Source organism: Hylobates moloch, unplaced genomic scaffold (genome assembly GCF_009828535.3).
Source record: "Hylobates moloch isolate HMO894 unplaced genomic scaffold, HMol_V3 SCAFFOLD_1, whole genome shotgun sequence".
Taxonomy (NCBI): Eukaryota; Metazoa; Chordata; class Mammalia; order Primates; family Hylobatidae; genus Hylobates; species Hylobates moloch.
This window is the reverse complement of record NW_026652276.1, coordinates 9974790-10001895: the sequence shown is the minus strand read 5'-3', so window position 1 is coordinate 10001895 and position 27106 is coordinate 9974790. Positions and strand designations below refer to the sequence as shown.

Sequence of the window (27106 nt, the reverse complement as noted above, 5' to 3'; positions counted from 1 at the left end):
TCAATACCTGTACCCCCACTGTATCTAGGAAGTAACTAGTTTGCTTTTGATTTTACAGGCTCATAGGCGGATGGGACTTGCCAAGGCAAGGCAAAGTCTCAGATGAGACTTTTTTTTTTTTTTGAGATGGAGTCTCACTCTGTTTTATTTTTTTTGAGATGGAGTCTCACTCTGTTGCCCAGGCTGGAGTGCAGTGGTGTGATCTCAGCTCACTGCAATCTCTGCCTCCCGGGTTCAAGTGATTCTTCTGCCTCAGCATCTCAAGCAACTGGGATTACAGGCACCTGCCACCACGCCTGGCTAGTTTTTTGTATTTTTTAATAGAGATGGGGTTTTGCCATATTGGGCAGGCTGGTCTTGAACTCCTGACCTCAGGTGATCCAGCTGCCTCGGCCTCTCAAAGTGCTGGGATTACAGGCATGAGCTACCATGCCAGGCCTCAGATGAGACTTTGGACTGTGGACATTTGGATTAATGTTGAAATGAGTTAAGACTTTGGGGGATTGTTGGAAAGGCATGATTGGTTTTGAAGTGTGAGGACATGAGATTTGGAGAGGCCAAGGGCAGAATGATAGGGTTTGGCTATGTCCCCACCAAAATCTCAACTTGAATTGTATCTCCCAGAATTCCCACGTGTTGTGGGAGGGATTTAGGGGGAGGTAATTGAATCATGGGGGCTGGTCTTTCTTGTGATAGTGTGTCTCACGAGATTTGATGGGATTATCAGGGGTTTCCCCTTTTGCTTCTTCCTCATTTTCTCTTGCCACTGTCATGTAAGAGCCTTTTGCCTCCCACCATGTTGTTGCACTCCAGCCTGGGCAACAAGAGCAAAACTCCATCTCAAAAAAAAAAAAATTATATATATAAAGCCTATTTCTCTGAAAATAAAAACTGCACTTCTGAAACTTTTATATACAGATTCTGGTAGAGAAATGGTTAAAAGAGGTAAAAATGTGATGACAGAGCTTTTCTCCTGCAGAATAAGCTACTGTGCATCTTTATAAAAGTTCCCTAATTAAAGAACATGTCTCTTTTCTTTTCATTGTAAAGAGACCATTAGCAAAATTATTATCTTCCCCTATAATGCAAGCAGACTGGGGCAAGAACAGAACAGTTTTGGGGGCAGATCGTTTCTTTTGTTGAAGTTGTTGGAGTTGTATTTATTCCCATAGGTTTGGGAAAGAAGACATACTTGACTTTGATTACAACATAGCTTGGCCATCGGATACCACTGAAGTTTTCAAGATGTTGCTCTAAGGATTTTCCAGCTTTTCATATCATAATGTACATACTAATGCAGAGGAAACTCAAACTGTAAGAGATATTGGTTGTCTTGAAGCACAATTCCAACCAAATCAATGGTTTATTTATTTATTAAAGACAGGGTCTCACTCTGTCATCTAGGCTGGAGTGCAATGGCACAACTGAAGCACATTGCAGCCTTGAACTCCTAGATGCCAGCGATTCTTCGCACCTCAGCTTCTTGAGTAGCTAGGACTACGGGTGCAAACTACTAAACCTGGTTTTTTTTTTTTTGAGAGACAGGGTCTCTCTCTGTTGTTCTAGGCTGATCTCTATCTCCTGGCCTCAAGTGATCCATCTACCTTGGCCTCCCAAAGTGTTGAGATTATAGGCATGAGCCACCACACCTGGCCCTAAACCAGATTCAAAGAGAAACTTTAGAAATATAACTCCAGCCACAGGTTGCAATCCAAACATCATTAAGAATTCCCTGTGGTGAAGCATCTTCTGAGAAAGTGAAGTCAAGCTCTGTGTGTTAGGTTTAAGTGCTCCAAAAAAAAAAAAGATAGTATTCAATTGACTATTGTTGTAAAAGCCTTAGAGAAGGGCTAATCTAACCTTACTTCCAGATATCTTTTCCTTTTTTGAGACAGGGTCTCACTCCCGTTGCCCAGGCTGGAGTGCAGTGGTATGATCACAGTTCACTGCAGCCTCAACTTCCTGGGCTCAGGTGATCCTCCCACCTCAGCCTACTGAGTACGTGGGGCTACAGGTGTGCACCACCACACCTGGCTAATTTTTTATATATTTAGTAGAGACAGGGTTTTGCCATGTTGCCCAGGCTGGTTTCGAACTCCTGGGCTCAAGCAACTTGCCCGCCTCAGCCTCCCAACAGACATCTCCTTTTAAACATGTCCCCTCCTGTGGACCAGGACAATTTCCAAACACTAAAAATTTCAAGAATTAAACAATTTATTTTTTTTTCTTTAGATGGAGTTTTGCTCTTGTTGCCCAGGCTAGAGTGCAATGGCATGATCTCGGCTCACTGCAACCTCCGCCTCCCAGGTTCAAGCAATTCTCCTGCCTCAGCCTCCCCAGTGGGTGGGATTATAGGAGCGTGCCACCATGCCCAGCTAATTTTTGTATTTTTAGTAGAGACAGGGTTTCACCATGTTGGCCAGGCTAGTCTCAAACTCCTGACCTCAGGTATCTGCCCGCCTCAGCCTCCCAAAGTACTGGGGTTACAGGTGTGAGCCACTGCGCCCGGCTAAACAGTCAATTCTTAAAAACCCCGTATCAGTATGTAAATAAAATTAAGGTAAAAATTCAGTTATCCTGGGTCAGGATTCACTTTAAACAATACAAAAGCCTATCTAATAATGTTTAATGGTATGAGAAAATGTTCATAATGTATTGATATGTGAACAGGAAGAATATTTTTTAATTAAAAAGCAGTTTATAAAACATGTATAATGTGATCAGTTATTTAAAATTACATTTATACATATATTTCCTTTACCAAAGGAATGGCCGTTACAGAAAGTTTGGAAAATAGAGGACAGTGCTTGCTTCAGCAGCACATACACTAAAATTGGAATGATACAGAGAAGATAAACATGGCCCCTTAAAAAAAAAAAAAAGAAAACAAAGGACAAAAAAGAAATAACTGTAATCTTATAACCCAGAGATTACTGAGTTTAATATTTTGATGTATATATTTCTAATTTTTAACGCACATATACTTCTCCCCAATAAATGTCATTGTAAAAGTTTTTTTTAGTCATTAGCCTTGCCTATGTATCTACCTACCTACCTGTCTGTCTGTCTATCTAAAACGGCATCTTAGATAGACAGACAGATAGGTAGATAGATAGTGCAGTGGTGCACATGGCTTACTGCAGCTTCAAACTGTTGGGCTCAAGGGATTCTCCTGGCTTGGCCTCCTGAGTAGCTAGGATTACAGGCACCCCCAGCTAATTTTTTTTTTTTTTTTTTAGAGACAAGGTCTCACTATGTTGCCCAGGCTGGTCTCAAACTCCTGGGCTCAAGTGATGCCCCTACCTTGGCCTCCCAAAGTGCTGGGATTACAGGCATAAGCCACTGCATCTGGCCACATCAACTTATATATACCTTGTATTCTAAGAAGCTAGGGCAAATTATAAGAATCATGTACAACAGTGCTTCTCAGCCTTGGCTGCCTATTAGAATCACTTGGGGAACTTCTAAAACTCCTGATTCCTGGACCTGACCTTTCAGACCAATTAGAATCTCTGGAGGTGGAACCCAGGCATCAGTATTTTTCACAGTTCCCCAAGTGATTCCACTGAAGCCAGGGTGGAGAACCACGACATGACAAAGTGTCTCCTAATCCCTGACCCTTGAGCAAAAGGTGATTTACAACAGGGATTTCTTAAATTTTCATATGCATACCAGTCATCTGGAGATCTTGTTAAAATACAGATTCTGGTTCAGTAGGTTGGGGTGGGATCTGAGATTTTGCATTTCTAACTAGCTCCCAGATGATGCCAATGCTACTGCCCCAGGGACCGTACTTTGAGTAGCTTTAGGATACCAGGAAAGAAAACTCTCATAAAGAGTGAAAAGAAAAAAATTATAGCCACTAAAGCCCATACTCTATACCACCAGACAGGGAGGGGTGGTCTCCAGTGGATGAACAAAGGGTTGAGGTTGGGAATTAAAAGACGTTTCTAGGACAGGCATTGTGGCTCACGCTTGTAGTCCCAGCACTTTGGGAGGCTGAGGCAGGAAGACTGCTTGAGGCCAGGAGTTCGACACCAGCCTGGGTAACATAGGGAGACCTCATCTCTATTAAAAAAAAAAAAAAATTAGCCGGGCGTGATGGTGCATGCCTGTAGTCCCAGCTACTTGGGAAACCGAGGTGGGAGGATTGCTTTAGCCCAGATGTCAAGGTTGCAGTGAGCTGTGTTCATGCCATTGCACTCCAGCCTGGTGACAGAGTGAGACCCTGTCTCAAAATAAATAAATAAAGCAATTTTAAGGAGAAAAAAAGGGAAAAAGATATTTCTAGGAAATAAGATTTTAGAGATTGGAAAGGTTTGGAATAACACATTTTTCAGGGGGAAAACAGCCATTGGAGCTTATTATTTGTGTGTACAAAGGAAAGCAAGCAAGCATGGGGGAGAAGAGGAGTAGGCAGTGAGAGAAAAAGATCAAATGTCTAAAAAATTGTTATGAAAAAATAAACCCTTGGCTACAGTGTTGGAAAGGGATAGAGAAGCACTATAAAGGGATCTGTGGAATCTATTTCTCTGCCAAAAACATGTTTGGGAAGCAGAAAAGCTAATAAACTGAAGTTGGTGTAGATTAATAACCATCTTCCATCAACTCCCTCCTGGGGACATGAAGAGACCCCAGGAGTATAAGTCTCCCATGGCAGTGCTTTAGGAACTAACAACAAACAGTGAACTACTGCCCAAATGCTTCTCTTTGTAAGCAGTAAGAATGGCAAGAAGCTCAAACATGGCATCCCTTTGCGGCTTCTTGGCAATATCCTTCTGAGAATTTCTAAACTTCCAGGCAGGCTAGAGATAATGCCCTCAAAACAGGGAAAAAAGTGTTTTTCTCCTGAAGGCCTTCCCATAGAAATGAGAAACGTTTAGTATTTTTTAGAACAATAAGGTAAACATTTAATGTAAAGATATTCATAAGTCACTACCAGACTTTTATACCTCCAAAATAATTTCTAAAAACAATAAAATAGGAAAACCTTCATGTAAATTAGCTGGAGCAATTATTTGAATCAGCTGGTATACTTTATCAGCTGGTCCTTATCAAATGGGTCACATCCAAGTAAATTTCTGTTTAAATCAATAGAAGAGAGTAAGGGGAAGACTTTACCAAGATACGGAAATAATTCTGTTGTCACATGATCTGTGTTACACATCGCTTAGGTATATGAAACTTTGGCAGAAATGTATACAGTCTTCACATTCAGTATCTATTTACTGTATAATGATGATAGCTAAGATGTACTGAGTACTAGATAGTATGCTAATAATTTAAATATTATTCATGTATAAATTAATCCACATAACCCTATGAAATAGGCATTATTATTATAGCTCTTACATGGATGAGGAATCTGTACAGGTTTGAGGATGGTAAGTTTTTGCTTCATTTCATTGCTGAAAGGTCACAAAGCCAGTAAGTGGTCAAGTTGGTTTTTGACTGTCTGATTCTAACATCCATGATTTTTAACTTTATATGACACCCCCAACTATCCTGCATACCCAGTTTGTACCAGGTAGAGACTGAGGGATATACGATGAATAAGTCATGATCCCTAAACTCATGGTACAAGACAAGTAGTTCCTCTAGCACAAGAGATTAGAAAGGCATTTCCAAATGCTACAGGATACAAGATGCCAGATCAGATTATGCTGCTAGTGTATTCCACAGGTCAAAACCCATATACTTTTGGGGCCCTTGATTTTTAATCTTTTTTATATAACCTTAGTGGGTAAAAGGCATATTTACAAAAAGGACATGCTGCAAGGCTAGTGACACTATTTTCTAGCTCAGGCAAGCTTTCCAGAAATTACTGAACCACATCAATCTATATAAAGGTGATAAAGCCGTAACAATGTCCAGGTAACAGATCTAATACCAGTTGAGTGGATGATCTCTTCCATATTCAAGTGCTAGAGTGTTGCCTGATAACTTGGTCCATGAATACATTAGAATGGAGACAACAGAAATGAGTCTAAGACTAAGGTTGTGGTCTCTCTTCTGAGACCATTTCTATAAAATCTCCAAAGGCTAAACGGAAATCCCACTGATTGTATTAGCCCAACAATGGCTATAAATCAATAATTCTTTTTTTTTTTTTTTTTTTTGAGATGGAGTCTCGCTCTGTCGCCCAGGTTGGACTGCAGTGGCGCAATCTCGGCTCACTGCAAGCTCCGCCTCCCAGGTTCATGCCATTCTCCTGCCTCAGCCTCCCGAGTAGCTGGGACTACAGGCGCCCACCACCACACCCAGCTAATTTTTTTGTATTTTTAGTAGAGACGGGGTTTCACCATGTTAGCCAGCATGGTCTCGATCTCCTGACCTCGTGATCTGCCCGCCTCGGCCTCCCAAAGTGCTGGGATTACAGGCGTGAGCCACCAGGCCCAGCCTATAAATCAATAATTCTTAACCTATGGTTCATTATCAATGCAGACAGACAAAGTCTTAACTATTTTGCATTTCTCAGGGCTAGCTTTCTAACAGTCTTGTTTAACTTAATTGCAGACAGCATGAGGCCAGGGAAAAGGTGAACAATATTTCTAGCCTTATCTGGCATCTAGCTATATTCATAGTTTACAGGTAGTCCTCAAAGAAAGAAGAGGCAGGGTAAAAGAGCTAATATTTGAGTACCTACTTTCAACATATATGTCACGTGCTGTGCTAACAGCCCCTCTTTTTTATTTTTCAATCTTATTTAATACTCATACCCACATAAAATAGTGGTGCTCCCAGCAGTCAAATATCTTTCTCAGGAACTTACAGCTGGTAAATAACAGAGCTAACATTCAGACAGAGGTCTGTTCACACTACATACCCTTGGGAACAGAAAGGCTCCAGGGAACTGCAGGGTCCTGGGTATCTTTGTAACGACATTCCTCCAGGGCTAGAAGAGCTGAGGGAACTGATGAGAGGGTGAGAAAGGCAAGCAGAATCCCTCAAATATACCATGGAAATGGCCCTTTTGCCCTTCCTAACAATGTTCTCTTGGGGATATGCTTAGTAGAGAAGGAAGATGATGTATTGAGTTACTGAATTTGTACTGATCCACATTGAAAACAAAATTCCATTTATGATAACAAAACTTCCCTGTTGTAAGTTGCACTTAAATATTGTGAGCTTAAGTATTTCAAAATAATGATCTCCATTGAGTATAGCTATGTGTGTGGCTATTAAAAAGTAGACCTCCTCTTTTCTATCGCTTGAATGAAACCATTTTTTTAAAAATCTGAAGCAGATTCAAGGACCAACACTTTTTTTTTTTTTTTTTTTTTTAAGACACAGTCTTGCTCTGTCGACCAGGCTGGAGTGCGGTAGTGCGATCTCAGCTCACTGCAACCTCTGCCTCCTGGGTTCAAGTGATTCTCCTGCCTCAGCCTCCCGAGTAGCTGGGATTACAGGTGGGCACCACTATGCCCAGCTAATTTTTGTATTTTTAGTAAGGACAAGGTTTCACCCTGTTGGCCAGGCTGGTCTCGAATTTTAGTAAGGACAAGGTTTCACCCTGTTGGCCAGGCTGGTCTCGAACTCCTGACCTCAAGTGATCCACCTGCCTTGGCCTCTCAAAGTGCTGGCATTACAGGTGTGAGCCACCGTGCCTGGCCTAACAATTTGGTTTTAAGAACTGAAGACTTGTAGTGTTGTAAGCAACCCAAAATTATCTTAATGGACATAGAAGGCTTCTTTCTTTCAAAGTTTTTCATAAAAATATTTCTTGCCCTATTCAGCTAATCTTTTGAGAGGACACAGAGGAAACAAGAAAATCTCAGACAGAGATCTTAGGTGCAGTGGCTCACACTGTAATCCCAGCACTTTGGGAGGCCAAGCTGGGAGGATCGATCACCTGAGCCCAGGAGTTCAAGACCAGACTGGGCAACATAGTGAGACCCCATCTCTACTAAAAAAAGAAAATCGCAGGCAGAGAAAGCATTTGGTGGTATGCTCCATATTGCAACATGGAAAAATGCACTGGTTCTAAGAGCAGTTTTTAATATTTGAAATCAATCCTAGCTGACTATAGATCTGCCATGAGAGCAACTTTAAATAAATAGGTTGACATCTTTGTGCAGTCATTTAGAGCAAGTTCTACATATTCAGCAAGATCAAAACTATATTTTGCAGAAATTCAGACAGAGGATTTATTAGTATTTATCTGTCTTGTTAGAGAGCCAAAGGAACAGTGTTCAGAGTGAATGATGACAAAAAGTTTGTTTTACATGGAGGGTAGCATTATTGCAGTAATCTTGAGTTTCTCACTTAATCATTTCCCTCCAATTCTCCAAAGAGAGCCTCTATTCTCCTTTTTTCCTTGCCTGCTACTATAATCATTCCAATCGTCTCATTCACATATTTACTGCACAAACATGTATTGAGGTATTGTGTATCAGGTGCAAGTATTGGGGATTCCACAGCTGTACCACTCAGTATGTGGCCCACAGACTGGTCCTGGTCTGTGAATCCATTTGCTACCACCCTGTGACATGTTTTCTTTTAAAATTTTTTAATAACAATACAGCAGAATAATTTGTTGATTTCAATAATAATTTTTAAAAACTTTTATGTCATTTTTCTTTAAAGACTTTTTTTTTTTTTTTTTTTTTTTAGAGACAGGGTCTCACTCTGTTGCCCAGGCTGGGGTGTAGTGGTATGATTACAGCTCATTGTACCCCCAAACTTCTGGGTTCAAGTGATCTTCCTGCTTCAGCCTCCTGAGTAGCTGGGACTACAGGCATGTGCCACCATGCCTGGATAATTTTTAATTTGTTGTTGTTGTTGTTGTTGAGACAGAGTCTATGTTGCTCAGGCTGGTCTTGAATTCCTGGGCTCAAGTGATCCTCCCACTTCGGCCTCCCAAAGTGCTGGGATTACAAGCTTGAGCCACCAGGTCTGGCTTTATATTATTTTTCTAATAATTAATCTCACTGTATTTTACAAAAATATGTCTATGAAGGATTAGAAGTAAAAACCCGATTCTTTGCCAGCCATAGTTTAAGAAGCATTGTTCTAGGAAACAGGAAGAACAAGATAAGACTTTTGCTCTTGACAAGGTCTTAGTCTAGTCCTGTGTGAGTGTTCAATAAAAAATCTTGCCAGATGTAGTGGCTCAAGCTTGTAATCCCAGCACTTTGGGAGGCCACGGTAGAAGGATCACTTGAACCCAGGAGTTTGATACCAGCCAGGGCAATATAGTGAGACTGTGTCTCAACAACAACAAAAAATTAGCTACATGTGGTGGTGTGTGCCTTTAATCCCAGCTACTTGGGAGGCTGAGGGCAAGATTGTGCCACTGCACTACAGCCTGGGCAACAGAGTGAGACCCTGTCTCCAAAAACAACAAAAACTCCTTCCATCCTCATACACATTTCTGAGGAACACAGAAAGTTTAGGCTTTGTAAATAGGTCTGGGGAATATTAATTTTTTTCTAATGAGCTATTAATAGGTTAAAAGGACAACAGAGAATGGTAAGATAAGAAAGGCTGTCAATAAAAACGATAGTTTGATAAAGAACAGGAAATCAACAGGCAACCAGGAGGCCAGCATGTATAACAAATTGCTATATGCCTCAGGTGAAGAAGTCAAGATGGCAAATCAAGGCTTACTGGAGGAAGACACTGAGTCCAGTCTCTGCCATACATTCCATTCTCCAGAGTGTTGTTTGTTACAGCATCACCTCCTATCCTGGCCACTTGTTTATACCTGTGTCATAGTACTTATCAGAGAGTACCATGAATATATTAGTTTGCAAGTCAAATTCTACTGACACTACATTATTTATCTTTCTCTTCTCAGTGCTCAGCATGTAACTGACACTCAAATATGTGTTGAATCACACTAAGCAATAGAGGGTGAGTTCATTAGAATTCTCTTCAGGCTGAGAAACCACAAGAGATGCTTTTAGGGTCCAGTAGACTGTAGAAAGGGCAATTTAGGCTGGGTGCAGTGGCACATGCCTATAATACCAACACTTTGGGAGGCCAAAGCAGGAAGACTGCTTGAGCCCAGGAATCCAAGACCAGCCTGGGCAACACAGTGAGATTCCATCTCTACCGAAGGAAAAAAAAAAAAAAAGAAAAGACAAATTAGCCATACAGTGGTGCGTGCCTGTAGTCCCAGCTACTCAGAAAGCTGAGGCAGGAAGACTGCCTGAGCCCAGGATTTCAAGGCTACAATGAGCCATGATCTTACCACTGCACTTCAGCCTGGGTAGCAAAGCAAGATCCTATCTATAAAAAAACAAAAACAAAACAAAACAAAAATGTGGGAGGGGGGCAACTTAAACCTGGAACTCAGAAAGAAAAAAAAAGCAAAAACCAACCCACCAACCAACCAAAAAACCTCCACTCTCCCTAAGGAGAACAGCTAAGGCAGTCAGCTGAATTGCAAGTAACAATGTATTAGAATTTAAAAGCCCATTCTGCATTAAGTTTGAATTCATGACTTGACAGAGTACTCATAAATTATATATGGGCATGTGGCTCTGAGTAATTTCAAGGTAAGTATATTTTTCAGGCAAAATGGCTGGCTAAGCATATAATGATATATGCTAATGTCTACTATGGCAGACCAGAGCACCATGAGGCAAAGCTTCAAAACCAAGGTCACAGGCATAAAGAGAAACCTCTCCCTTCTCATTACTTTGGGGTGGAAGCAGCTGCAATGACTAGCAGTAAACAAAGGGAGTTTCTATTTGGTGGTATCCTGAGCATTTTCATTACAGGGCTATCTTTCTTTACTCTGTTTTCATAGTTTTTGGTTGTGGCTTTTTTCTTCCTGTTCTCTATCTTTTCACACACTGCCTTTATGATCTCTCCCCTCTCAAACTCTCTGCTCCTTGTTTCCTTTCTGAACTCATTTCCTTCTCTTACTCCCACTTGCTTCATTAATTCTTAAATACCACTTATGTCAGAGCCCTCTTATGCTTCTGCCTTAGTGTTGGTTATACAGAGCATTCTGCCTTTAGTACCTTCTTAAGGACCAATTCTAATTCACGGTCATTTAAATGCATTTCTCCACCCAATAATTTCCCAGTGATTTTCCCATTTATGGGGGATAAGATGAGAAAATATAAATGGATCTCTGAGAACCCAGGTTTCAGTATCCTTGAAACATAATATGCAGCATTGTAATCAGTGGTGATATCCCTGTGAAATAATACTCTTGTGCTGGCAAAGTTACTATGCTTGGAAAGTAGACAATCAAAATTCAAACTGGCCTGGGAAACAGTGGAGGCAAGTAATTTAGTAATGAGAAAAAGATCAGTATTTGAAATGTAACACAGTCTTCTCCCTAGCAAAGTCAAACAATAAAACAAACCTTTCTTTTTTTTCTAGTCAGCCCATTATCCTACTGACATGTACAGTTATGTGCCTGGAACTGGTCAGAAACAAGCTAGAAGAGACATACCCAAAGAGATTCTTAGAGGCTCCCTTTGCACTTTTATTTGCTTCCCAGCACCTCCTGATTGAAGAAGAGATAATATAAGGCCTTTTCCCAAGGGCATGTTCCCAAAAGGGCCACTGTTTCTTTCAGGTTATTTGGAGGCACAGGGATATTGCCTTGAATCCTGTCAAAATCTACATTGAGAGATTCCTGAATTTCACCTAGTTTTTAAAAAATGCTATAGTATTGGGAAGAAACTCAACTCCTTCAAATTATAACCCTTAAAAATATAAAAGGTGGCGGGGCATGGTGGCTCATGCCTATTAACCCAGCACTTTGGAAGGCCGAGAAGGGCGGATCATCTGAGGTCAGGAGGAGTTTGAGACCTGTCTGGCCAACTGAAACTCTGTCTCTACTAAAAATACAAAAATCAGCTGGGCGTGGTAGTGCATGGAGGTGAGGCAGATTGTGAATCCGGAGAGTGATTGCACGGGTGAAACAGCCTTCCACCCGGGGGCAGAGGAAAAAAAAAAAAAAAAGGCAAAGTCAAAGATGATTCTGGTTTTTCAGTGTCATCTGGGGGTTTCTTCTGTTGTCACTCCAACAGCCACAATTAATTCCCAGAATTGTGGAAAAAGGCTCACAGGTATCTAAGCTGAAGTAAAAAACAATCACTAAGGCTCTGACTTTTCTGATATCCTGAAACATGAAATCTATAAATTTGCAAAATAGAAAGCAATGCCAAACTTTAAAGCAAAGGTAAATAATGATTGTAATAATGTAATAGCAAGCATAGTGCATTTGAAGAGCTATGGTTTTTAAATTGAGTTGGCATGTATTATTTCATTCAAATTTCATAACATCTAAATCAAATAGCATGCATTATCCTTGTTTTTTTTTTTTTTTTTTGAGACGGAGTCTCACTCTGTTGCCCAGGCTGGAGTGCAGTGGTGAGATCTCGGCTCACTACAAGCTCTGCCTCCCAGGTTCACGCCCTTCTCTTGCCTCAGCCTCCTGAGTAGCTGGGACTACAGGCGCCCGCCACCACACCCGGCTAATTTTTTGTGTTTTTAGTAGAGACAGGGTTTCACCGAGGTAGCCAGGATGGTCTCAATCTCCTGACCTCGTGATCCGCCTGCCTCGGCCTCCCAAAGTGCTGGGATTACGGCGTGAGCCACCGTGCCCAACCACTTTATCCTTGTTTTACAGTATTAAGTGACTTGTACAAAGTCAGCTTAAATAAGTGATTTCCATTATTTAACGAATTCTATCAACCCACTCAAGCTGCTCCCCTAATATCTGCTTTCTTAGGTCACCAGATTTCTTGAAAGAGTAATCTATTATTTCTGACTTTATATTCCTCATGTATTCATTTTCTAATCTTGAAAGATTATACTTTGTTTCTTTAACTATTCTTTTTTTTTTTTTTCTAGACAGGGTCTTGCTCTGTGGCCCAGGGTGCAGTGCAGTAGCCAGTGGCACAATCTTGGCTCACTGCAACCTCTGCCTCCTGGGCTCAAGTGATACTCCTACCTCAGCCTCCCGAGTAGCTGGGACTTACAGGCACACGCTATCATGCCTGGCTAATTTTTGTATTTTTGGTAGAGACAGGGTTTCACCATGTTCCCAGGCTGGTCTCAAACTCCTGAGCTCAAGGGATCCATACACCTTAGCCTCCCAAAGTGTTGGGATTACAGGTATGAACCACTGTATCTGCCACTATCTATTATTCTTTTTTTTTTTTTGAGACGGAGTCTCGCTCTGTCGCCCAGGCTGGAGTGCAGTGGCGCAGTCTCGGCTCACTGCAAGCTCCGCCTCCCAGGTTCACGCCATTCTCCTGCCTCAGCCTCTCCGAGTAGCTGAGACTACAGGCACCCGCCACCACGCCCGGCTAATTTTTTTGTATTTTTAGTAGAGACGGGGTTTCACTGTGGTCTCGATCTCCTGACCTCGTGATCCGCCCACCTCAGCCTCCCAAAGTGCTGGGATTACAAGCGTGAGCCACCGCGCCCGGCCCTATTATTCTTAAAAAGATCACAATGACCTATAAGGTATCATGGGACTCTCAGCTGATTCTTAAATATCATTATGAATAAAATTTCAACAAATTCCAAGAATTTGTTTGGTCCTCATCCTTCCTCATTCCTGACTCCAACTCACTCTTGAAACACTTTCCTTCCTCTCTGTTACTCCCTACTATCATAAAGATTAATCTAGGTAACATCTCATCTTTTAAGATCCTATTCAAGTGATAGTCCTTTTGTTGTTGTTGTTGTTGAGATGGAGTCTCCCTCTGTCGTACATGCTGGAGTGCGGTCGCATGATCTCAGCTCACTGCAACCTCCACCCGGGTTCAAGCGATTCTCCTGCCTCAGCCTCTCGAGTAGCTGGGATTACAAGCGTGCACCACCACGCCCAGCTCATTTTTGTATTTTTAGTAGAGACAGGGTTTCACTATGTTGAAACCATGGGCCAGGCTGGTCTCCAACTCCTGACTTCAAGTGATCCACCCGCCTCAGCCTCCCAGAGTTCTGGGATTACGGGCATGAGCCACCGCGCCCAACCTCAAGTGATAATTCTTGAAGTCTTCCACAACACCCCTAGCAGTAGTCATCCTTTCTCTGAGTTTCCACAGTACTTGATACTACTAGGCACGTAACACACTGCATTCTGATTGTTATGGTCTCTTTCTCTCTCCCTTATATAAGACAAGTTATTTGGTCATGGAAACTGGTTTATCATTTTCTTTTTTTGAGAGGGAGTTTTGCTCTTGTTGTGCAGGCTGGAGTGCAATGGCATGATCTCAGCTCACTGCAACCTCTGCCTCCTGGGTTTAAGCGATTCTCCTGTCTCAGCCTCCTGAGTAGCTGGGATTACAGGCACATGCTACCACACCCGGCTCATTTTTGTATTTTTAGTGGTGACGGGGTTTCATCATACTGGTCACGCTGGTCTCGAACTCCTGACCTCATGTGATCCACCCGCCTTGGCCTCCCAAAATGTTGGGATTACAGGCGTGAGCCACCGTGCCTGGCCTGCTTTATCATTTTCTTTCTCTTTGGTTTAGCAGATGATATGCCATGTACAGATTCTGTTAACAAATGTCTGAATGAACGGCCAGTAAGTGACAGCACTATGACCAGAACGCAGCTTTTCTGGTTCCTTTGTCTTTGCTCCTTAGGCAGAAGATGGCTCAAAAGCAATTAAGGCTTACAGTTACATTTCTCACTTCCTATTTCATGAAAATGCTGAATCTCAGATTTAGTCCCTTTTTCTTAATCTTTAGCAGTGACCTGGTGAAAACCATACTTTTCAGAGTAGTCACCTAGGTAGCAGTGCCACACATGGCATAATTATGACTATCCTACAATTTGCTCTCTCTCTCTCTCTCACATACACACACAGATATGTATATATATACATACACACACACACACATATATACATATAGACACACACACGCACACACACACACACACACACGGTAACATCTCATCTTTTAAGATCCTATTTAAGTGATAGTCCTTTTGTTGTTGTTGTTTCTAGAGATGCGGTCTTGCTCTGTTGCCCAGGCTGGAATGAAGAGGCACGATCATAGCTCACTGTAGCCTTGAATTCCTGAGCTCAAGTGATCCTCCTGCCTCAGCCTCCTGAATAGCTGGGACCACAGATGGGACCACATTTTTTAATAGAGAATCACAGAAAAGGAAATAGTCTGTTAGATTCTTATCTCAATCCACAAATACTTAAGGGGCCTTTGAAACAAACTCTAAATTCATAATAACACTCTGTAACAGGAACCCTCGAGTTGGTTCTATAAGCTACCCACAATATACTTTCACCTGATATTTTTCATAGATGTTTAAGGAAAAGATTTCAAAATGAAACTGAAATAAGCTGGTCACAAGATAGCCTTTCGTGTTCTGAACAAAGCCAGGATATGTTTGTTTATCCATGCTAGTATCCAAGACTTTTTCACTTTTTTTTCCTATTAACGAGATTATCTGAATTGCTCATCTGAAAACAACTTCGTTGTGGGATAAATTTTGTGTTACTTTATTGGACAAAACTATATGGACACAATCTTGTGCTTATCAGACTTGAGTAACAACCTCCTATGTTTGATCATCGCTGAAGTTGCTAATCAGACCCCTATGAGTAGCCATCTCTTGACCACAGAGGACGATGTTTAAGAGGACTGTGCTTAAGATGAAAAAAATATGAAAACAAGAATATATCCACCTGCTGCTTAAGTATTTTCTGGAAAATGTCTTTTTTTCCTCTGGTAACTCTAATTGTTAAAAAATTCATTATCCTGGGCTAAACCCTGGCCCCTGTATCTGGTGAATTGAGGGAAAAAAAAGAATATAGGAGATATGACCACATTAGAAGAGGATAATTTTCAAGTGAAAAATAAATCTGGCGGTGACTTAAACACTGAGAAAAGGGCTGGGCATGGTGGCTCATGTCTGTTAATTCCAGCACTTTGGGAGGCCAAGGCAGTCAGATCACTTGAGCCCGAGTTCAAGACCAGCCTGGGCAACATGGCAAAATCTGGTCTCTAAAAAAATAACAAAAATTGGCCAGGTGTGGTGGCTCACACCTGTAATCCCAGCACTTTGGGAAGCTGAGGTGAATGGATCGCCTGAGGTCAGGAGTTCGAGACCAGTCTGGCCAATGTGGTGAAACTCTGTCTCTACTAAAAATACAAAAATTAGCTGGGTGTGGTCGCAGGCGCCTGTAATCCCAGCTGCTCGGGAGGCTGAGGCAGGAGAACTGCTTGAACCTGGGAGGCAGAGGTTGCAGTGAGTTGAGATTGTGCCATTGCACTCCAGCCTGGGTGACAAGAGCAAGACTTCATTTCAAAAAAAAAAAAAAAAAAACCCATAAAAATTAGCAAAGCATAATAGTGTGCACCTGTAGTCCCAGTTACCTGAGAGGCTGAGGTGGGAGGATCACTTGAGCCTGGGAGGTTAAGGCTGCAGTGAGCTGAGAAATTTTTTTTTTTTTTTTTTGAGCAACCTCTGCCTCCTGGGTTCAAGCGATTCTTGTGCCTCAGCCTCCCAAATAGCTTCTGTGGGGTTTGCCATGTTGGCCAGGCTGGTCTCGAACTCATGACCTCAAGTGATCTGCCCACCTAGTCCTCCCAAAATGCTGGGATTACAGGCGTGAGCCACCTTGCTCAGCCAAGCTGAGAAAAATTTAAAACTCAAAATTAATAATACAACAACAAAAGAATAAATTCTCCAGAAAGGCATCATGGTATACCGTAGAAAACATGGACTTTCAAAAAGACAAAACAAGGCTTAAATTAAGGTTCTGCCTTCGTCTAAGTGACTGCCTTGTTGATCCTCAATTCCTTAATCTATAGAGTGAGGCTAACAATGAATAGGGTTGTTGTGATAATGCAGTAATATATCAAAGTTCTTTAAAAACCAAAAAGCAGTATAGAATTATGAGATATTACTAGACCATGCTCTTTCTTCTTGTGGCTATATTTACAGTGTTAATTTATATTACAGCTATTTATGTTTCATTCTCTAAATGTTATCTAAATTCAGAGGCAATAATTGCTCTCCTTGACTCTGAATCGCTGTATCCACAATGCACTAAACCAGACACTTCAATACTGAGTGTCTCAGAGTTGTGTCAAAAACAAAAAGGAAACAATCAGGTCACAAAAAAACTTTGTCTATTTTAGGTGTAGAACATATCTCAATATAAACATTTGCCGAAAAAAGTACTTGTTAAGTAAGAAAGGTTGTCATCAAATCAAAGAATTGTAGTGCTGGAAAAGGATTTGAGTATTTCTGTAGATCATCTACTGTAATACACATTTGATACATACAAAATTTCCCTCTGCAACACTCTTGACAGATAGGCATCTATCTGCTGCTTAAAACACTTTCTGGAAAATGTCTTTTTTCACGTAATTCTACTAATTGTTAGAAACTGGCCTAAACTCTGTCACCTGTAATTTCTACCCCGCAAATCTTATACTTCCTCTGAGAGCTACACAGCAACATTTAATTCTTCCTCTTTAGAACAGTGTTTTTTTTTTTAACTTTAGAAGAGAACACTCATGTTTCTTGTCCAACTCTTTTCATGTTTAGGTTAAACTCCCTTCAGTTCCCCCCATTATTGAATGTATGCCATGTTTCAAGTGGCCCACCTTTACACCAGCTCCACTTTCCCCTGCCTCCCTTTGCTGTAGACTAAACAAGCTTTCATGTGTCCTACGGTGAGACCATCGCCTTCTTTGCCATAAACAGTGTGCTTTAGTCCAATCCATTGAAATCTTTGTGGATATTGGACTGTAAGAAAATATATTTGCTTTTCTTCCCAGCTCCAAAATTATAAGCAGGTCAAAAACAAAAAAGAATGCTGCTCTCAAAACTTTGACAATTTGAGTTTTACGCATTCAAGCAATTATTAGAATAGTCAGGCTGCTGGAGAAGATGGCCTTTAAAATTCCTTCCTATGATGCTCAGGAATAGGGAGGGATAGGTCTATAAGTCAAATCCTCTCATAACATGAGGATTTGTGGATGCAGAATGCTGACAAATGAGGACTGGGAGGCAAAACTGAGGTCAACCCTAGTAAGAACCTAGAGCTTCCAAGCCTCAGAACCAGTGCTAGTCCTTTATCAAATGTAGTGGTGATACAACTGGAATTCTCCATGAGAGTTTTACCGTGTTCTGTCCCATTTCTCCAGAAGTTACTGTAATGTTTCATTATAAACCATATACATAACCCTGGGAAGAAACTTAGAAGGTCAGTAGAAGCCTATAAATATCTAATTATACTCTAAATTCTTTCCAAAAAGCAAAAGCAGGAATGCCTGTTTAAGAATCCTAAGTAAGGCCGGGTGTGGTGGCTAACGTCTGTAATCCTAGCACTTTGGGAAGCCAAGGTGGGCAAATCACTTGAGCCCAGAAGTTCAACACCAGCCTGGGCAACATAGTGAAACCCTTTCTCTACAAAGAAAAAATACGAAAATCAGCTGGGTATAGTGGTGCACACCTGTGCACCCAGATACCCAGGAGGGTGAGGCAGAGGATCACCTGAGCCTGGGAGGTCAAGGCTGCAGTGAGCTATGATAGCACCAGCCTGGATGACAGTGAGACCCTGTCACAGAAAAAAAAAAAAAAAAAAAAAAAAAATCCTAAGATAATCAATAGGACATTATATTCATTTAATCCATTCAGGATAACAATACAAACTCTCAAGAGTCCATGTGTGAGGAAACAAGCTACCAATCACGATCTACATGAAATTGGGCTTTATGAGTGGTATGTCTGGTTGCTTTCCAAGACTTTGGGTTGACAGACAAAATCTATATTATGGGAAATAATAAACCTCAAATTCATTTTTAACATTTGGCCAAGGCAACTGTACCAGGGAATACTGATTTTCAAGAGAAGTTCTACAGTCGACTTTTCTTAATATGTCTACTATTCTTATTCTTTATTCTAAGTGAGTAAATAGGAGATGTAAAGCCAACTGTTTTTTGATTGGAAGCAAAGTCAAGGATTAAGGTACTATGAGAAAGAAGATACAGGGATTCCAGGACCAAACTATGGGAGAAGAAATGTAAGAACACAACTGAAAGATGCTTTCAGAAACCTTCTGAGCCCAAACTCTTTTTGCTAACCTGCCATAAATTAGAATGAGATTCATTTTCTAGACAAGATAAACATGAGGTACATATCAATGCGTATTGAATCATTTATTCAGAGGCAAAATGGAAATACCATAGTTTTTCAGTAAGAAAATATAACTAGAATGAAGGCATTAGTTATATCTCAGGGAAATAAGTGGCTTTACAATCATATTAACACTACTGTCATTATTATTATTATTATTATTGAGATGGAGTTTCACTCTGTTGCCCAGGCTGGAGTGCACTGGTGTGATCTCGGCTCACTGCAACCTCCACCTCCTGGGTTCAAGCGATTCTCCTGCCTCAGCCTCCCGAGTAGCTGGGATTACAGGTGCACACCACTACGCCTGACTAATTTTGTATTTTTAGTAGAGACGGGATTTCACCATGTTGGCCAGGCTGGTCTTGAATGCCCAAACTTAGGTGATCCACCTACCTCGGCCTCCCAAAGAGCTAGGATTACAGGCATGAGCCACTATACCTGGCCTGTCATTATTATTAGTAATTAATAATAAAATGAATGGCAGCAGATATTACTATATGCCAGGCACTGAACCAAACATCTTTTATGCAGTTTCATTTAATTCTCAAAACAACCCTCTGATGATATGAGATACAGATGCTGAGGCTCAGAGTCTGAGTGTTCTGTTGAGAGTCACAATAGCAGAGACAGTAAGTCTAAACCTTGGAAGTGAGCCCATACTCTCAACCATTGTGCTATATACTCTACTGCAGTTATGTGTAAATATTTGATAGATACCAATTACTTTCTATAGACACTACACACACACACATAAACCAAATGACAGTGCCCCTTTCCCTCAACGTTGTGAACACTGAATATTATCTTTTTTTTTTTTGAGACTGAGTCTCTCTCTGTCACCCAGGCTGGAGTGCAGTGGTGCAATCTCGGCTCATTGCAACCTTGGCCTCCCAGGTTCAAGTGATTCTTCTGCCTCAGACACCCTAATAATAGCTGGGATTACAGCTGTCCACACCATGCCCAGCTAATTTTTGTATTTTTAGTAGAGACGGGGTTTCACCATGTTGGCCAGGCTGGCCTCGAATCCCTGACCTCAAGTAATCTGCCCACCTTGGCCTCCCAAAGTGCTGGGATTACAGGCATGAGCCACTGTGCCTGGCATCTTTTTTTTTTTTTTTTTAATAAATTTTTATGTTTTTTTTTTTTTTTGAGACACAGTCTCACTCTGTAGCCCAGGCTGGAGTGCAGTGGTGTGATCTCAGCTCACTGCAACCTCTGCCTCCTGGGTTCAAGCAATTCTCCTGCCTTTGCCTCTTGAGTAGCTGGGATTACAGGCGTGTGCCACCATGTTTGGCTAATTTTTTGCATTTTTAATAGAGAGGGAGTTTTGCTATGTTGGGCAGGCTGGTCTCAAACTCTTGGGCTCAAGTGATCTGCCCACCTTGGCCTCCCAAAGTGTTGGGATTACAGGCATGAACCACTGTGCCTGGCCTAATTTTTAATTTTATTTTCGTACAGTGCCACTTTCAGGATATATATATATATATATATATAAAATCAATCTTTTAAATTTGTGTCAATTAATTGGGAAGAGATAGTCCATTATTACTATTATTATTGACAGGGTCTCACTCTGTTACCCTGGTTGGAATGCAGTGGGGCACAGTCATGGCTCACTGCAACCTCCACCTCCCAGGCTCAGGTGATCCCCTCACCTCAGCCTCCCAGTAGCTGGGACCACAAGCATGTGCCACCACACCTGGCTAATTTTTGTGTGTTTTTTTTTTTTTGTAGAGGCGGGGTCTTGCCATGTTGCCCAGGCTGGTCTCAAACTTCCAGGCTCAAGCAATCCACCCACCTCGGCCTCCCAAAGTGCTGGGATTACAGGCGTGAGCCACTGCACCTGGAAGATAGTCTATTATTTTAACAAGGTTGAGCATGTCCTCATTTATTCATTGGTCATCTGCTTTTTCTTCTAGGAACTGCTTGTTCATATCCTTTGTCCACTTTGAGTTAAATGCGTATCCTATTGATTTGTAAGCAGCCATTTATTTCTGGATATTATAATATCTGAAGTATAAATGAATTAAATAAATAAATGGAGACAATAAGCCAATATTTAAAAAGAGCTACATTACTACTCTGTATCTTATACCAAAGAAAATTCCAGATGGATTAAAGACAACGAAATCATAAAAGTATAATTCATTCTTATGGAAGTCTGTCAGTTTCTTGTTAATTTAATAAAGTTATATTTTTATGTTGATGAAAAAGCTATTCAAATAGGCAAAACAGTGGATACAGACTATACTAGAAAGCTAGTATAAGAGTACTGTGACAAATGCTGGGTGTGGTGGCTTACGCCTGTAATCCCAGCACTTTGGGAGGCCTGAGGTCAGGAGTTCAAGACCAGCCTGGCCAACATGGTGAAACACCATCTCTACTAAAAATACAAAAATTAGCTGGGCGTGGTGGGCGTGTGCCTGTAATCCCAGCTACTTGGAGGCTGAGGTGGAAGAATCGCTTGAACTCCGGAGGTAGAGGTTGCAGTGAGTTGAGATCACGTCACTGCACTCCAGCTGGGGCTCCGTCTCAAAAAAAAAAAAAAAAAAAGAGTACTGTGACAAATCTGTCAGTGAAAGCAACTGAAAGTAACTAACTTTGGAAATCATAAACATGGTAAATCTATTATTAAGTGAACAAAGTTAAGTTACAAAATGATATTTACAATTCCATTTTTTTTTTTTTTTTTTTTTTTTTTGAGACAGAATCTCGCTCTTTTGCCCAGGCTGGAGTGCAGTGGCGCTATCTCGGCTCACTGCAAGCTCCGCCTCCCGGGTTCACGCCATTTTCCTGCCTCAGCTTCCCAAGTAGCTGGGACTACAGGCGCCCGCCACCGCGCCCGGCTAATTTTTTGTATTTTTTTAGTAGAGATGGGGTTTCACCGTGTTAGCCAGGATGGTCTCAATCTCCTGACCTCGTGATCTGCCCGCCTCGGCCTCCCAAAGTGCTGGGATTACAGGCGTGAGCCACCACGCCCGGCCTACAATTCCATTTTTATAAAAAACACATTAAACATTAGCTACATTAGAAGGCTATATTAAATAATATTTACAAAGGTCACTCTAGGTGGCTGGAGTTTGTAACAGGAAAATTAAATAGAATTTTAAAAAATGCATTCCTTTTGAAGATATTCCTCCTAAACAGACATAAAGCTGGTTAAGCTTCTGGAAAGAAGGGACTGTTAAGTTATTCATTTCTGTATCCTTCAAGTGTAGAGTGCCCTATACATGACAGTCACCCAACAGACCTTTGTTGAGGGAACGAAATGGGAAATGTGGGATTTACAAACATCAATCTCTATGTCAGCTGCTTAAAATAATCAAATCCAAAATATGTGCAGGAGAATCATATTGTTCCCCAAGTAACATTTCATTCATAACATTAATTTACAATTAGGAAATGTTATGCTTTTAACAAACAAGAAAGAAATGCAAGGTTCTTAATGTGTATGAGAGCCTTGCATTTCTTGAGAGGTGGTATAGCGCCACAGTCCAGTACAGCTCTTAACCACTATGCTATATTACCTTTTATGGATCTAGGGATCCAGGAAAATACAAATTGAAACAAAGTATCATGTGTTGTCCAAACTGGCAAAAATAAAAAAGATTGACCTAGTCAACATGGAAAACTGAGTACTATCAACACGGTTGATGGGAGAGCACAATGGTGCTCTTTTTGTAGTGATAAAGTCTTCTCACAAAAACAGATACTCTGAAAGAGGTAGGGTGAGATGGGGTGAAGGTGATACGAGAATAAAATCTTGTAAGATTTTGTTTTTGAAACAACTGATGGCAAATACAAAGGCTTCTACTGAATTCACTCAGACCATGACTAATTTATGCATACAGTATTCACTTTTATGCAGTATCTTTAAATTTTTTTTTTTTTTTAGAGTTGGGGGTCTCGCTATGTTGGCCAGGTTGGTCTTGAACTCCTGGCCTTGAGCAATCCTCCCACCTAGGCCTCCCAAAGTGCTGGGATTACAGGTGTGAGTCACCAGGCCCAGCCAAGTCCTCATGTTTCTATCTACTATGGGCATATGGGCAAGCTTCCATGTGAACAAGAGAGGCACAAATATTTATAGGGACCTTAAACACACATATTATGTTAGTCACAGACCATTCTATTGTAAACTATACTAAATCATATTATAAAGCTATCATAATTCAATCAAATGTGTATAGGCACAAGAAGAGACAAATAGATCAATGAAACAGAAATAATCCAAAAATAAACCTACGTCTTATAAAAATTTAGTATATGACAAGGATGGCACTTCAAAACAGTGAGGAAAAGATGAATTAACTACTTAGTAAATAGTACTGGAACTACTGGCTATCCAAACAGCAGAAGTACTTAGATGTCTACCACATACCAAATGTGTAAATACGTTCCAGGTGGATTAAAGAGCTAAACATTGAAAAGAGAAGAAAAGATAGGATATTTAGTTAATCTTGGGATAAGGAAGATCTTTTTAAACAAGATACAAAATGCAAAAGCCAGAGAGCAAATATTAATAAATTTGAGGCCAGGCACGGTGGCTCATGCCTGTAGTCCCAGCACTTTGGGAGGCAGAGGCAGGCAGATCACGAGGTCAGGTGTTTGAGAACAGCTTGGCCAACGTGGTGAAACCCCATCTCTATTAAAAATACAAAAATTATCCGGGCATGGTGGCATGCACCTGTAATCCCAGCTACTCAGGAGGCTGAGGCAGGAGAATTGCTTGAACCTGGGAGGCAGAGGTTGCAGTGAGCCAAGATTGCGCCACTGCATTCCAACTTGGGCAACAGACCAAGACTCCGTCTCAAACAAATAAAATAAAATAAATTTGAAATGACAATTTAAAAATTCTGTTCAACAAAAAAGGAGACAATACATTGAAAGAAAATATTTGCAAAATACATTAGGCAAAGGATTGATATTACAATATGTAAAGAACATCTACAAATAAGAAAAATAAACAATTTAATAGTAAAATGGGCAAAAACAAAATTAACAAAATTTACACAAGAAAAAGAAATGGCCAAATAGAGGAGATGTGCAACTTCTCTAATAATAACAAGAATAACACTAGCTAAAGCATAATGCTTACTGTGGATCAGGTGCTTTTCTAAATGCTTTAGATATCAACTCATTTACTCTTACAGCCCCATGAGATATGTACTATTATTTTCCCCATTTTACAGATAAGAAAATTGAGGTGAGGTTAAAGCAGTTGCTCAGGGACACACAACTAGGAGCGCAGGGCTGGAATTCCAATGCAGGCAGTATAGCGACATAGTCCAGTATAGCTCTTAACCACTATGCTACATTACCTTTTTATGGATCTAGGGATCCAGGAGAATACCAATTAAAACAATATATCATTTGTTATCCAAACTGGCAAATAAAAAAGACTGACCTAGTCAACGTGGAAATTGAGTACTATCAACACTGTTGGTGGGAGAACATAATGGTGCTCTTTTTGCAGTGACAAACTAGTCTTACAGAAACAGATACTCTGAAAGAAAGTTCAGAAAATCTATTTACCCAATAAAAGGTGGACAATAGTCAGTTTCTTACTAAAACATTAATTTTACTTTTTCCTGAAGGTAGTAGCATATCTTAACATTCCTGCTTTTCTTTTCTCTCTTACTCCACAAATGCCCAATAAAGGCTATCAGAGGATGAGCATGCCACTGCTCTCATGCTAACTTTTTGATGTGGCTGCTTCCCTTGTGCTTCAGGATTTAATCAGCTCAGGTCAAGCTTTTCCCAAAAGCCTGTTTCTGGATGGACTAACCGCTCAATCGGTTGATTCGCTTTTCCTTCTAGTGGGCTGACACAGATTCTGCTTTATGAAACTCTTTTCTGTATTTGTCTCTTATCGTCTTTCTCAACAGGTTCAAGAGCTAAGACTGAAGGTGAGAAGCTCAAACTTTACTGCTTTGTTCAAAAGCCATTAAAAAGGCCTTTCTTCTTTTCAGCAATACGGTATTTCCAATCAGATGAAAACGTTGCTTCTGAAATCTCTCAATTCTCCAGTTTGCGGTTTACTGTCTACACAGCATGTTAAGTAACAATATTATTACATTGTTACATGTTAATAATATAAATTATTTGAGGAAAAAATAAAATCCATGTCATAGCTTTTCCAGCACTTCAGTCATCCCTATATACCTATATGATCCATTATGAAGAGAAACACAGAAAGGCACATGGAGCTATAAAAGAGGCTGCTACTAAACCACTACATAAAAGTACTGAAAGTTTATCACGGGTGGTAGTATGCAAAGGTGATACAGCCTTTAGTTTTTTTTAAAAAGCATAGATCAATTTCCATTCGAAAAATCTCACTTGTACATCCAAAACCTCCTTTTTGCACTGTGGTCTAAAATGTATTACCAACTTGGTTTCTGATTATAGCAAAGCAATTAAATTTGCAAGCATGACATGGACATTGTGAAAACGCAACAGAATACCAAGAAAACAGTGCTTTACTAACCTCCAAGGGAGGAGCCCTAAAGTGGTGACTACCTTCTCACTGAGGGAGCAATTTAAGAACGTTCCGTACTATAGATTACAGACAGGATGCATGAAGAGATTAAAGTCGGCAGGAGAATGGAAAATTTGAATATCCAAGTTTGCATTTTTTCATCTGCATCATATGGTGACAGACTAACACACTCCACGAAAACAGAAAGCTTCCTTACGGAGAGGATGCAAAAGGGGCACCACAACAGGCCCGAGGCAATGATTTCTCTACCCCACTCTATCTATCCTACCGTGGCCCCAGCGACATCACACCATTGCTGGACAGCTCCACCACAGCTAGGCAGAACCGCACCGACAGCAGCGAGCAAACATACCTCGGCTGGGAGTCCCAGCGCGAGGCACCCCACACCTAAGCCTATGGTCCTCATCTTGCTGGAAAGAAAACTGAGGCGCTGAGGGGGAAGCAGTGACCAATGCTTCAGAAGGCCAAGAGTGTTAAGACGAGGTCGATCTTGGACTTCTCTTTCCCCACCTCCCCCAACTAATCCAGCCCTGGAAGAAGCCACAAGTTTGGAAGAGAAGTTGTGGAAACCAGACGGGGGTGGGGTGCGATGCGGTGCGGTGGGGGACCTGAGAGAGTTTTAAAAGCACTGGTATTTGTCCCACACAAGGTCGCCCACTCCAAGTCACTGTTCCCCGCTCCCCGGGTAGGCTTATAGCCAAAGAGGCTTCTAGGCTTCGAGATCAGCCCACCGCGCCCCCTCAGCCCTTCTCCGCGGGCCGCAGCCCCCTCCTGGCCTCTGGGTCTCGGCCGGGGATCGGAACCCAGTCGGCCTCTCCGACAGCGTTTCCGACGCCCGGCCTCTCGCAACCCCGTCTCCCAGGCTCCTCCGTCTCCACCCGCCACCCCCCGGCGCTCCCGTCAACTTCCCCTTCCTCCCTCAGAACGCCCCTGGGGGCGCCTCTCGCGCCGGGTGCTCGGCACGCTGTTCCTTTCCTCTCCCCTCCCGCGGCCCTTCTTCTGTGGGGCCCACCTGGCGCGGCCCCCGCCCCCGGGCAGTCTCCTCAGTGAGCGGCCGCCTCCCAAGTCCTCCCGGCCCCGCCCCGCTCCCGGGCGGATACAGTTTGAAGCCCCTCAGGATCTCCCTGGCCCGCTCGTCCTTGGCTGACATGATGCGGCGGTCGCCGCCCGCGGCTTTCTCACTCTGGTCGGCGGAGCCTCGCAGACGGTGCCCAGGAGCCGAGGATGGAGCCGCAGCCCGGCTTGGAGACCTCGGGCTAGCAGCCGCAGCGGCCAGACCAGGACCGGCCTCTCTCTCCCCTCAGCTCCCGCTCCTGATCCCTTCTCCTTCCCCCTAGCCTCGCAGTGCCCTCCTGGAACCAGTGGAAAGCCAGCCTTGGCGATTGGCATCCCAACCAGCCAGTAGGAGCGCGCAGCGGCTTCGCAGGGGGACTGTTAACGTCAATGGGAAGGGCCCTCCCCGGGAAGTCCCATAGGACACAATATTCATCTGGTGTTTTGCCTAGAGTTTGT

At 41.9% G+C, this 27106-nt stretch overlaps 1 protein-coding gene and 1 pseudogene across 2 annotated transcripts in view; one reads left to right on the top strand and one right to left on the bottom strand.

Annotated features, from left to right (window-relative positions):
* PDE6D (phosphodiesterase 6D) overlaps positions 1-27028 on the bottom strand; it is a 44727-nt gene extending 17699 nt beyond the window's left edge. The window contains exon 1 of one of the 2 annotated variants that reach the window (XM_032753881.2): positions 26695-27028. In XM_032753881.2, the coding sequence (XP_032609772.1) occupies positions 26695-26744 (50 nt within the window). In that variant the 5' untranslated portion in view covers positions 26745-27028. The remainder of the gene's footprint in view (positions 1-26694) is intronic. The other variant, XM_032753880.2, reaches the window with a different exon arrangement.
* LOC116809859 (U6 spliceosomal RNA) lies at positions 2804-2867 on the top strand (annotated as a pseudogene).
* Positions 27029-27106: the final 78 nt, after the last annotated feature.